Below are 14,297 nucleotides of genomic sequence, written 5' to 3' on the forward strand. Positions count from 1 at the left end.
TCAACCTGAGTCCAGCAATGCATTAATATAATTATACGGCCGGGCACGGTGGCTCACGCCTGTAATCCCAGCACTTTGGGAGGCCGAGGCTGGTGGATCCCCTGAGGTCAGGAGTTTGAGACCAGCCTAGCCAATATGGTGAAACCCCATCTCTACTAAAAATACAACAGTTAGCTGGGTGTGATGGCGGGCGCCTGTAATTCTAGCTACTTGGGAGGCTGAAGCACAAGAATCACTTGAACCTGGGAGGCAGAGGTTGCAGTGAGCCAAGATCGCTCCACTGCACTCCAACCTGGGCGACAGTGAGACTTTGTCTCAAAAAAAAAAAAAAAAAAAATATATATATATATATATATATATATATATATATATATACACACACACACACACACACACTCATCATGATCAGTGAGATTTATCCTAGAAATGCAAGAGTGGTTTAGCATACAAAAATTAATTAACATGTGACACAAGCCCACACCTTTAGTAAAACTAGATTGTAAGGGAACTTTATTAAACACAGTAAAGGATATTTATGAGAAACCCTTAGTTTATATTATACCTGATAGTGAAGACTGAAAGTTTTTATCTTAAGAACAGGAGCAAAACAAGGATGCCCATTCTTTGCACTTTTCTTCAACATTAGAAATCTTGCATATTGCTGGTGTGAATATAAAATAGTTTAGACACCGAGAAACAGTTTGTTGGCTCCTCAAAAAGTGAAACCTAGAATTACCTATCACTCAGCAATTTGACTCCAAGATATATATCCAAAAGTATTCAAAACATGTTCAAACAAAAACTCATATACAAATGTGTATAACATCTATATTCACAATAGCCAAAAGGTGGACACAATCCCCAAATCCATCAATGGATTAATAGATAACCAAATGTGTTGTATATACACAATGGAATATTATTCCACCATTAAAAGAAATAAAATTCTTCTGCATACTGCAACATGGAGAAATCTTGAAACTATTATGCTAAGTTTAAAAAGTCACAAGAGGTCACTTATATGATTCCATTTCTATAAAATATTCATGAAAGTTCATCCACAAAGACAGCAGATCAGTCATTGTTGTGGAATAGTGGGTTGAAGAAAGGGGAGAGACTGCTTAATAAGTAGCGTATATTCTTTTGGAGTGATGAAAATATATTGGAATGAGATGGGACGATAGTTGTACAATGTTGTGAATGTATTAAATGCCACTAAAGTTTCCACTTTCAAATGTTTAATATATTATGGGACTTTTGGCTCAATTAAAAAGAAAAATTAGCGTAGAATTTTACTGGTCCAAGAATTAACCGAACTTTAGAAGATAATACACAAAATGATCTAATTACGTATAATGATTTACTATATCATGTAAATGATATTAAAAGCCAGCAGGGAAAGTACTATTTAATAGTTGATGCTGGGACAATTATTTTTCAATTTTTTAAAAGAAAACAAATCAGAAAAAACATACTTTTCAACAAAAATATTCTGAAATACATATGAAAACTAAAGGAAGAAAATATAAAGAATATTTCTCTGACCTTGGAATTGACAGACTTACCTAGGTAAGTTGTGGAACAATGACAAGAAAAATAATTTGTAACCATTAGAAATATGAAATGGTAGTAAAATACACTGAAAATAATTTCAAGTAACTAAAGCAGAATGTATAATTGTGACTCTAATTTTATAAGAATTAAAATATCATTAGACTATTCTGTTTGATCTCAGAAGAATAAATAAATATGGATTATATTATTTTTTATGATTTTTGGTATGTATACAGTTTTCTTAATTTAGAATACTTCTTTAATAAAAAATAATGTAATGAAAATTTCAAAAAGAAATTCTCTGCTTTGTTGTTGATACCAATTTTCTTGTAACTTTGATCAGAGAAAAAACACTTTTAAAAAATGTATAATAATGAAGGCTAGTTTAGGATTCTAGAGTCAGACCAGAGAAATATGGAGAAATAGTTTATTATTCAACATATAGAATTTTAACTAGAAAGAAAATAACATTTTAATTTATAATCACCTCTCAAGACACTACAGTTTAGTGTTGTCCAGCAGAACTTTCTATGATAATCAATGTTCTATATTTGTACTTTCCAACAGTATAGCTACTAGGAAGGAAACAGCATTTTAATTTAGATATTTTTCTAAAAGTTTATTATCTGAAATGGTATTTTTACTCATTGTAATTTACATTGATTTCCCAGAAACTACTGAACTGAAATTACAGAAATAGCTCATCCAAATTATTCTCACAGAATACCCTTTGTCTTATAGAAACACTCTCTAGGAATAGCCAATTTATTTTTTAAAAAATGTAGTTTTAATATCTTCTCAAGACATTTTGGGTCATTTGTAACTAATTTTAAGTTTTTATTGATTTACCGTTAAGTGCAAATCCCATTACCTATTAGAATGTTGCTATATTAGTCTCCCGTCTAGTAAGATTATCTTGTATAGTAAGTTTCACCACAAATATTTAAAATTCAATGGAAGAGCATAACCTAAAATTTGTTTTACTAACTTTAAGTACTTCTCTCATTTACTTCTTTCTTCTTTCCCATTATATAGGAACAGAACTTCTTCCACAAAAGACCTGAAAGAAGATTGGAGTGTAGCTACACCAGTGAAAGAGGTCAAACCAGGAGAAAAGAGAGGTAAAGTTGTTCCTCCTACTTGAATAACTGTATATATTTAAAAGCTCATTGACTTCATTTAATATATTTCTGATTGTCACAATAATCATGTTTAAGAGTTTTATAATTATTATGAATGTTTAATAGACAAAATAGTCCTCTATATCATTTGATTAAGCATTCATTCAACAAATATTTATTAGTGAATATTATACACCAAGTACTGGTTTAGGTGATGAGTATATAATGATGGCTATCCACTTCTCAAGATGCTATTTGTAGTTTAGTATTGCCCAATAGAACTTTCTGTGATAATCAGTATTCCATGTCTATATTGTCCAGTAGAATAGCTACTAGCCACATATAGCTGTTGAACCCTTGAAATGTGGCTAGTGAGACTGGGGAACTTAATTTTTAAGTTTAATGTGAATTAAGTTACATATAAATGTAAACGGTTGCATGTGGATGATGACTACCTTATTGAAAATTGCAGCTCTAGTATATATTTAAGTTGTGATAAATATTCTTGTCACAATTTATAAAATATATGATATTTTATATACTGGTGTAAAATTTGTGCTAACACTACTTCAGTGTATTTAAATATATTATTGAGATTTTATGTAGCACCTCCTCTTCCCCTACCACAAAAAATTGCTAAATCCTTGAGTGAAAAACTAAGTAATAAACTCAGGACTTTTTAAAAGCAAGAATATTTTGTTTTTCAAAGCTCTCATTCATAGCAAAGCTTTGTTTCTACTGTTTTATTTTTCATTATTTGTGCCTACAGTGAAAATGAGGACCTTAATCATTACTTACCAAGTTTTCACATAACAAATGCTGAGAGAAAAAATAGATATATTAACAATCACAACTACAATTCCATTTGCTACAATTACGTTTATTATCAATATGTACTTTTGAGGTCTAAAACATACAGCAATAGCAGGATGAGGAAGATTTGTTGTAATCAAGGCCTTATGCTAAAAAATTGCAGGTAGTTGCTTAGAACAATAATATGAAACTGCAAAACTGAGATGGCACTCAAGAAAAAAAAATGAGATGTTAAATACGATGAATTTGAGGCATCCCAAGTTACCTATACAGCATTTGTTTTAGAATTTATTATTGAAATAGTTTAAAAGACAGCTCCTAGAAACATAATGAACACCTTTGCTAAAACACATATATATTCAATCAGAAGTATTTTAAGTGGTATTAATTTATTCATATATTCCAGACTGAAATCTTGTTATTGTAATTGATATGAATCACAAAATGGCTGGAGAACATAGTGTTGAGTGAATATGTTTTCATTTAAAAAAGACAATTAATTTTAAAGTATCCAAGATGTAGAATTTGACAAAAGAAAACAGTAGATTCAAAGATGCCAAATAAAGGACCAGTGTAGAGAAAATCATTTTTATGCATTAAAAATAGGGAAACCGGTTTTATAAGAATGCTTCTGAGGCAGCATGCTGGATTTCTTTGACAAGTCCAATGGGTTAAAAAATAGCGATTGTGTGACTGCTGAGCTTGCGCTTATCACCATTATTTAGTACTCCCATCTAGCAGAAAATCATGGTCTTTATTGTCCAAAAGCAACATAAAAAAGAAATGTATTCGTTTTCTTTCTTCTTGATGCAGTTTAGCTATTTTTCCTCTAGCCTCAGTTCTTTGGGGGCCTTATCTCTTAACACTTTGTATTTATGTGTTTATATAACATTTTGGCAAAAGTCAGTGGTTATAGGCATCAGTCCTACAAGGATAGGACTCATATCTGTCTTCTTTACCTTCCTTATCTCTAGCAAAGACCATGTGCTTGTTCCCAGAACATAATGGGCTCTACACATTTATTTCATAAATGGTCAAATGAGTACCCATGGTAATAATTTTGTTAACATTAAGCCGCATCATTCCAGAACTGTGAACCAGGAATCACAAATATCTCTCATTAAAGGAGTTAATTGAGGATTAATTTAGTATTACAACTAAATAAATAGAGTTTCAAAATTCCAATGAATTCCTGGCAAAGCTAAGTAGAGAAGTTCTTATTGGATGAGATTGAAGAATATGTCTTATTTCTAGGAACCATTATGATTATTCAGTATTTACCTGATATAATCATTATGATACGCTTTTCTTATAGGAGGACACACAAGCATGATTTTAAAATAAAGTTCTATAGTACAGCTTATAAATAGCATGTGTTTTTTCCTTCAGATAAAATGGTATTATTCCTGAAAATGTTGGTTGAGATTTAGCTATTGTAATTATTTTATAAAATGTTTATTAACAATAGGTCTTCAAAGTTTATAATTAATCTTATATCTGTATTATAATAAAACTGTCTTTAAAAAGCTAATTCATTTTTCTAACATTCTCTTATTAAATATATAGAAAAAAATAATACAACCAAGACCCATGTTCCCATCATCCAGCTTATTGACTGATTTATTAACAAATGTAAATATTTATTTCTGTTTAAGATGAAAAGTGTCCAGAGTTAAAGCAGGAAATGGAAACATTGCTCTCAGAGGCCATTCATCTCGTTAAAAGTCTAGAAACTGACCGGGCAGAAGCTGAAGAAGCTTTAAAACGACAGAGATCAAGAAAGAATGTGATTAACATGAAAATTGACTCTTGGTCAGTCTGGAAACTTCAAGAACTCCCATTGGCTGTGCAGAAAGGTAATAATAGGGATTTTCATATTACTTCTTACTCTGTTGGAGGCACAGATAATTAATTACAGGTCTGTATATTTAAAAAAAATTGTCTTAGTGCCATAGCTCATGCCTGTAATCCTACACTTTGGGAGGCTGGGGATGCGGATCACTTGAGCCCAGGAGTTCGAGACCAGCCTAAGAAACATGGTGAAACCCTGCCTCTACAAAAAATACAAAAAATTAGCCAGGCTTGGTGGTGCTTGCCTGTAGTCTCAGCTACTTGGGAGGCTGAGATGTGAGGGTTGATTGAGCCCAGGAGACTGAGCCCAGGAGAATGAGCCACATTTCTAGGAAAATTAAAAGAGTTTTAAGTGATATTTTAGGCACTAAATGCATATGCATTTGAGAATTTAATAGTAAATTTGCCTTGGGAACTTCTAGCAGGTATCAAAACCTAAAATGTTTCTAAGGGTCATGCAGGTAACAAATGTTTTACCTTTAACGAAAGGTAAAAAAGGAAATTCTTTTAGCTCACAGAGTGAGGGACCTATGGTGAAGGATTAAAGAATCTAAAGGTATTGGATTTTTTTGTTTGTTTGTTCTACAAACCCTGTACCTATGAAAACATGCCTGACTATCTGATTCTGCCTGAAGCTGAAAGATTTTTACTCTCTCACAGAATAAAAATTTTAATTCAGGATGCACATGTTTTGTAAGAGCTTTTTTATTAATATTAGGGTGCCCATGTATGATCTATCATTTTAAACCAAGAAATCTTTGAGAGAAAAAAGGACATTATTAATTATTACCCAGACAAACAGCCATTAATTCAAATTATAGGTCATAGTGTACTCATATTTAGACTTATTATAATTTTATGTCTTCTAAAGCTGTGGTTACCAAAGTAGGGTGTATGAATTCCAGAGAGTTGCAAGAAAAAGATTAGAACTTTTATTTATATTTGTAAATTTTATCATTTTTGAAATTTTCTTTTTGAATAGAATTGATACTGTGTATGCTCCACTAATATAGTAGATTTATATAATTTATAAATATATGTGTGTGTGTGTGTGTGTGTGTGTGCGCGCGCTTTAGAGGCAATGAGGCTACCATAGGGTCAGAAAAGACACCCTGGGAAATTCTGGATCCCAGTAGATTCTTGATAGACTCTATTCACAATGACAGGAGTCATCCACAATTTTCCTAATTGTTTGGGAGGTTCTTCCTTGTTAGTAGTAGTAGAAAAAATATGGAGGGAAGGTTTTATTTAATTGTTCACTGATAAACTTATATATAATCTCATATACCCTTTGTAATAGTGCTTAGATATTGTAGTTTTAGGAGTTCTACTTTAGGAGTTCTTGAAATAAATTTAAGTTGAGATACATGTGTGCACATTATAGGTACTATAGGTACTTAATAAATGTGTTTTGAACTATGGAATAAATATTTGTTGGCTGGGCGCGGTGTCTCACGCCTGTAATCCTAGCACTTTGGGAGGCCGAGGTGGGCGGATCACGAGGTCAGGAGATCGAGACAATCCTGGCTAACACGGTGAAACCCCGTCTCCACTAAAAATACAAAAAATTCTCTGGGCGTGGTGGTGGGCGCCTGTAGTCCCAGCTACTCCAGAGCCTGAGGCAGGAGAATGGCGTGAACCCAGCAGGCGGAGCTTGCAGTGAGTGGAGATTGCGCCACTGCACTCCAGCCTAGGCGACAGAGCAAGACTCCGTCTCAAAAAAAAAAAAAAAAAAAAAAAAAAATTTGCCATGGGTGACAACTTACTGTTGGGTTACCTTTCAATCAATACAAGATCTACTTAGAAAACAGATTTATGTTCATCTGCTTCATTTTATGTAAGTAGCCACTATATGCAATGAAATTTAAATTCATTATTGTCATGTATTTTTTAAAGTTAACAGCTTTCTCTTTGAAACATATTCCTTTCAGGTAATGTGTTCTCAGGAATCTTCTGCCTTTATATTATTTATGTAGAATATAATCTCTAAATTTTATGAATTTGTTTACAAAGTATAGAGTCATATATTTTTATAGTCTTTAGATTCTCAAAAGTATATAGCATGTAAGACAGGAAAAAATTTTAATCTCCTTAACAAACTTAATGTTAAGTATTATATTTGTTATAAATTTAGATACTTTTCAAAAATAAAATTAAGGAAACTCACTTCTTTCTAGATAATTTCTGGTCAGTCTTCCAGATTTATCTTCCCCCCCATCTCCCCAATCCCACTTAGATTTTTTGTTTTGTGGCCCAGGAGGCTGATTCATAGCGGACTGCATCAAAAATTTTGTTTGCATTCTATCTTCCTGTTGGGCTCAACCAATGGGAATCAGTGGCAAGAGACCATGGGGAGATAATGGAGATGGGTGAGGCAAGGGAATTTATAGCACTGACTGCCCCACTCTCCATCTGGTCACTTTAAGCTGACTGCATATGCCTCTCCTGAAAATGACAGCCCTTGCCATCCAATGTGTAGCCAATTAACTAGCAAATGCTTTTTGTTTTTCCTATCAAAAAAGATAACTAGAAATAAGCTTGAATTTGGTAGTATATGATCCTACAAATTATAAAGTTGGATATGCATAGCAGTGTTCCCTTGCAAAATAAAAGAGTACCTATATTATATTATACCCAAGCATTATCTGAAGACAGAAGTAAACTTGTGACTCAGGCTCCTCGGGTATTCCCATTGTACCTGCTTCTATATATTACCTGTCTTTCCCATAATCTACACTATGGCTCCATGAGTACTTTCCTATAATGATCTGATGAAAGAGGAAAAAAAATCACAGCTCTGGTTTCTGAATGAATTTGAATAGTATGTAGACATAATTTGGAGAATTACTGCATTCCAGTCACATAATGGGAAGGGTGAAAGCTAATCACCCCAGGGGGTGAGACAGAAAGGGTGTAATCAGAAAGGACAGATTACAAAGATAATTATGTCCCATATATATGCTCACCAGAATGCCACTGCTATGGAAGAAGGTCTCGGTAATTAATGGAATGTTAAATCTTCCATTTTGTTTTGAATTGTTTTGTCTTTGTTAATTATTCAGTTATTCAGTTATTACTACAATTGTGCTTTGTAACAACCACCTTGGAACTCAGTGGCTTACAACAATAAGCATTTTCTTATTTGCTGATGGCTCTGTGAGTTGGCTAGGGAAGCTCTTCTTCAGGCCGCAGATCCAATTGCACTGGCTCAAGGCTGTATGTTGGGTTCAGGTCAGCTTCATGTCTCTCTCATCCTCTTTGGCTAGCACCTTCCCAGGAGTATGGTTTTCATGTGGCAAATGGCAAGAATACAAAAGGGTGAATAGAAACGTAGGATGCTGCTCAAAGTGTCAGCTTGGAACTGGCATACCTTCACTTCTCACATCCATTTGGAGATACAATTCCAGTTGAGATTGGGTGGGGACACAGCCCAAATAAGTATCACATCCAAAACAAGAATCTATATTATAAGAAATTATCTCTATCCCAAGGGAGAGGGTAGTGAACAACATATCTATCATATCTTGTTCCTTATAACTATTCCTGATATTGAGTTTATTCTATGGTTTCAACGTATTTCATAGTAATCTCATCTTCAATTGTTAATTATTTATTCTGTAGAAGTCCAATAAGCCTTGATTACTTTTTGCCTCTACTAGAATCCTAGGAGTTTCACTGGTTCTAGATCAGTTATCATACTCATTTCTTAGCTGAATTTTGATCTCTAAACCTTAAGTTTTAAGTTAGAGTTTTTTATTTCCTTGAAGTCACTATTTTTCTACCCAGGGTCATTTACTGAGTTTTTTTTTAATCCATGCCAAACTGTTTAAGCCCAAAGTTGTCAGTAAATTTTTAATAGGTAAATCAATTTATTTCCTAGTTTTAGGTCTGTATTAGTTTGTTTTCATACTGCTGATAAAGACATACCTGAGACTGGGAAGAAAAAGAGGTTTAATTGGACTTCACAGTTCTACATGGCCAGGGAGAACTCAGAAAATCACAGCAGGAGGCTAAAGGCACTTCTTACATGATGGTGGCAAGAGAAAAATGAGGAAGAAGTAAAAGTGGAAAAACCCCTTATAAACCCATCAGATCTCATGAGACTTATTCACTAACATGAGAATAACATGAGAAAGACTGGACCCTGTGATTAAATTACCTCCCCTTGGGTCCCTCCCACAACATGTCAGAATTCTGGGAGTTACAATTCAAGTTGAGACTTGAGTGGAGACACAGCCAAACCATATCATTCTACTCCTGGCCCCTCCAAATCTCATGTCCTCATATTTCAAAACCAATCATGCCTTCCCAACAGTCCCCCAAAGTCTTAACTCATTTCAGCATTAACCCAAAAGTCCACAGTTCAAAGTCTCAACTGAGACAAGGCAAGCCCCTTCTGCCTATGAGCTTGCAAAATCAAAAGCAAGCTAGTTACTTCCTAGGTACAATGGAGGTACAGGTATTGGGTAAATAGAGCTGTTCCAAATGTGAGAGATTGGCCAAAACAAAAGGGTTACAGGGCCCATACAAGTCCAAAATCCAATGGGGCAGCCAAATTTTAAGGCTCCAAAATGATTTCCTTTGACTCCAGGTCTCACATCCAGGTCACGCTGATGTAAGAGGTGGGTTCCCACAGTCTTAGGCAGCTCCACCCCTGTGGCTTTGCAGGGTACAGCCTCCTTCATGACTGCTTTCATGTGCTAGCATTGAGTGTCTGTGGCTTTTCCAGGCACACATGCAAGCTGTGGGTGGATCTACTATTCTGGGCTCTGGAGGATGGTGGCCCTCTTCTCACAGCTCCACTGGGCAGTGCCCCAGTAGGGACTCTGTTGGGGGCTCCAACCCCACATTTCCCTTCCTCAATACCCTAGCAGAGGTTCTTTATGTGGGCCCCACCCTTACAGCAAATTTTGCCTGGACACCCAGGCATTTCCATACATCTGAAATTTAGGTGGAGGTTCTCAAACCTCATTTCTTGACTTCTGTGCACTCACAGGCTCAACACTATGTGGAAGCTGCCAAGGCTTGGGACTTCCACCCTCTGAAGCCACAATGAGCTCTATGTTGGCCTCTTTCAGCCATAGCTGGAGTGGGTGTGACATAGGGCACAAACTCCCTAGGCTGCACACAGCATGGGGACCCTGGGCCTGGCCTACAGAACCACTTTTTCTTCCTGGGCCTCCAGGCTTGTGATGGGAGGGTCTGCCATGAAGGTCTCTGATATGGCTGAAGACATTTTCCCCGTGGTCTTGGGGATTAAGATTAGGCTTCTTGCTACTTATGCAAGTTTCTGCAGCCAGCTTGAATTTATCCTCAAAGAATGGGTTTTTCTTTTCTACTGAATCATCAGGCTGCAAATTTTCTGAACTTTTATGCTGTTTCCCTTTTAAAATGGAATGCTTTTAAAAGCACCCAAGTCACCTCTTGAATGCTTCACTGCTTAGAATTTCTTACACCAGATATCCTACATCATCTCTCTCAAGTTCAAAGTTCCATACTCCTCTAGGGCAGGGGCAAAATGCCACCAATCTCTTTGCTAAAGCGCAACAAGAGTCATCTTTGCTCAAGTTCCCAACAAGTTTCTTATCTCCGTCTGAGACCACCTCATCCTGGACCTTATTGTTAATATCACTATCAGCATTTTTGTCAAAGCCATTCAGCAAGTCTCTAGGAGCTTCCAAATTTTCCCACATTTTCCTATCTTCTTCTGAGCCCTCCAAACTGTTCCAACCTCTGCCTGTTACCCAGTTCCAAAGTCACTTCCACATTTTGGGGTATCTTTTCAGCAACACCCCACTCCTGGTACCAGTTTACTGTATTAGTTCATTTTCACACTGCTGATAAAGACATACTCGAGACTAGGAAGAAAGAGAGGTTTAATGGAGTTAGTCCTACATGGCTGGGGAGGCCTCAGAATTATGACCGGTGGTGAAAGGCACTTCTTACATGGCAGCAGCAAGAGAAAAAATGAGGAAGAAGCAATAACAGAAACCCCTGATAAACCCATCAGATCTCATGAGACTTATTCATTATCACAAGAATAGCATGGGAAAGACCCCCCCGCCCGCCACTGCTGATTCAGTTACCTCCCCCTGAGCCTCTTCCACAACATGTGGGAATTCTGGGAGTTACAATTCAAGTTGATATTTGGGTGGGGACACAGCCAAAACATATCAAGGTCTCTTCCATTTTCTGTTGCTGCTTGAGTCAATTTCAGTAATGTATATCTTCTGAAGAATTTGTCCATTTTATTGTAGTTACCTAGTTTGCTGGCCTAAATGTTTTCATGAAATTCTCTTATAATTAATTTCTGTAATAGTAGTAGTGATGGTATCTTTTTCATTCCTAATTTTGGTAATTTGTGCCTTGTGTCTTTATTTCGTGGTCATTCAAGCAAAAGATTTGACAATTTTGTTGATCTTTTTAAAAAGTCCACTTTTGCTTCCTTTATTGATTACTATGTTTCAGCTTTTATGCCATTGAAATTTTTCTCTGATTTCCCATATCTTATTTGCTTTGGGAATAATTTAAACCTACTATATTTCTCTTTTTACAAATTAGAAGCTTTGATTATTTACTTGATGCCTTTTTTATTTTCTAGAATTATCAGTTAAAAGCTGTAAATTTTCTTCTCAGAATGTCATTAGTTGCATTTTATAAATGCTCATATGCTGTGAGTTCATTATTTACTTCAAAATATCTTTTTAAATATCCCTGTGATTTCTTATGGAATCTATTTATTTAGAAGTTGCTGGTTAATTTGCATTTATTTTGAAATTTTCATAAAAATTTCTGTTATGGCTAATTTAATTATATTGTGCTAGAAAATTTTATTTATTTATTTTATTAGGTGTTTGGAGAACAGGTGGTGTTCGGTTACATGAATAAGTTCTTTAGTGGTGATTTCTAAGATTTTGGTGCACTTATCACCCAAGCAGTGTACACTGTACCCAATGTGTAGTCTTTTACCCCTTCCACCCCCAAAACTTGCTCCAAGTCCCCAAAGTCCAACAAATCATTCTTATGCCTTTGAGTCCTCATATCTTAGCCCCCACTTATGAGTGAGAACATACAATATTTGGTTTTCTATTCCTGGGTTACTTCACTTAGAATAATAGTCTCCAATTCCACTCAGGTTGCTGTGAATGCCATTATTTTATTCCTTTGTATGGCTGAGTAGTATTCCATGGTATATATACCACATTTTCTTTATTCACTAAGTGATTAATGGGCATTTGGGCTGGTTCTATATTTTTGCATTGCAAGTTTTGTTGCTATAAACATGCATTTGCAAGTATCTTTTTCATATACTTCTTTTCCTCTGGGTGGATACCTAGTAATGGGATTGCTGGATGAAATGGGAGATCTACTTTTAGTTCTTTAAGCAATATCCACACTGTTTTCCCTAGTAGCTGAATTAGTTTACATTCTCACCAACAGTGTAAAAGTGTTTCCTTTTCACTGCATCCATGCCAACATCTATAATGTTTCTCATTTTTTGATTATGGTCATACTTGCAGGAGTTAGGTGGTATCACATTGTGGTTTTGACCTGCATTTTCCTGATAATTAGTGATGTTGAACATTTTTTCCATTATGTTTATTGGCCATTTGCATATCTTCTTTTGAGAATTGTCTACTCATATCCTTAGCCCATTTTTTGATGGGATTATTTGTTTTTTTCTGACTGATTTGAGTTCTTTGTAGATTTTGGATATTAGTCCTTTTTTCTATGTATAGTTTGTGAAAATTTTCTCCCACTCTGTGGGTTGCCTGTTAACTCTGATTATTTCTTTTGCTGAGCAGAAGCTTTTTTAGTTTAATTAAGTCCCATCTATTCATCTTTGTTTTTGTTGCGTTTGCTTTTGGGTTCCTGGTCATGAAGTTTTTGCCTAAGCCATTGTCCACAAGAGTTTTTCCAGTGTTATCTTCTAGAATCTTTATGATTTCAAGTATTAGATCTAAGTCTTTGATCCATTTTGAGTTGATTTTTGTATAAGGGGAGAGATGAGGATCTAGTTTCATTCTTCTACATGTGGCTTGCCAATTATCCTAGCACCGTTTGTTGAATAGGGTGTCCTTTCCTCACTTTATGTTGTTTTGTTTGCTTTGTTGAAGATCAATTGGCTGTATTTGGCTTATTTCTGGGTTCTCTATTCTGTTCCATTGGTCTATGTGCCTATTTTTATACCAATACCATGCTGTTTTGACATTGTGCTGAACACAGAAAAGTTGAAAGCATTATTCCTGAGAACTGGAGCAAGACAAGGATGCCCACTTTCACCACTTTTATTCAACATAGTACCGGAAGTCCTAGCCGGAGCAATCAGACAAGAGAAAGAAATAAAGGGCATCCAAATGGGTAAAGAGGAAGTCAAACTGCTGCTGTTTGCTGATGACATGAGCATATACGTAGAAAACCTTAAAGACGGGCCGGGTGCGGTGGCTCACGCCTGTAATCCCAGCACTTTGGGAGGCGGAGGTGGGCGGATCACGAGGTCAGGAGATCAAGACCATTCTGGCTAACACTGTGAAACCCTGTCTCTACTAAAAATACAAAAAATTAGCCGGGCATGGTGGCCGGAGCTTGTAGTCCCAGCTACTCGGGAGGCTGAGGCAGGAGAATAGCGTGAACCTCGGAGGTGGAGCTTGCAGTGGGCCGAGATTGCGCCACTGCACTCCAGCCTGGGTGACAGAGCAAGACTCTGTCTCAAAAAAAAAAAAAAAAGAAAACCTTAAAAACTCATCCAAAAAGCTCCTAGAACTGGTAAATTAATTCAGCAGAGTTTCAGGATAATAATTTTGTGTACAAAAATTGATGTACACAAATCAATAGCTCTGCTCTACACCAACAGCATCCAGACTGAGAAAGTAGGAACTCAACTCCTTTCACAATAGCTGCAAAAAAAAAAAAAAAAAAAAAAAAAAAAAAAGCTTAGGAATATACCTAAGGATGTGA

The 14,297-nt window shown here is 35.7% G+C and overlaps 1 protein-coding gene across 5 annotated transcripts in view; it reads left to right on the forward strand.

Moving 5' to 3' along the window:
- Positions 1–14,297, forward strand: part of CCDC178 (coiled-coil domain containing 178) — a 515,586-nt gene that overhangs the window by 92,297 nt on the left and 408,992 nt on the right. For all 5 annotated transcript variants that reach the window (XR_010113908.1, XR_010113927.1, XM_063610669.1 and 2 more), the window contains exons 8-9: positions 2,590–2,675; positions 5,144–5,344. Coding sequence is in view for 3 of the 5 variants with exons in the window: in XM_063610669.1 (XP_063466739.1) it covers positions 2,590–2,675; positions 5,144–5,344 (287 nt within the window). In the remaining 2 variants the exon portion in view is untranslated. The remainder of the gene's footprint in view (positions 1–2,589; positions 2,676–5,143; positions 5,345–14,297) is intronic.

This window comes from Symphalangus syndactylus, chromosome 1 (assembly GCF_028878055.3).
Source record: "Symphalangus syndactylus isolate Jambi chromosome 1, NHGRI_mSymSyn1-v2.1_pri, whole genome shotgun sequence".
In the NCBI taxonomy this organism is placed as follows: Eukaryota; Metazoa; Chordata; class Mammalia; order Primates; family Hylobatidae; genus Symphalangus; species Symphalangus syndactylus.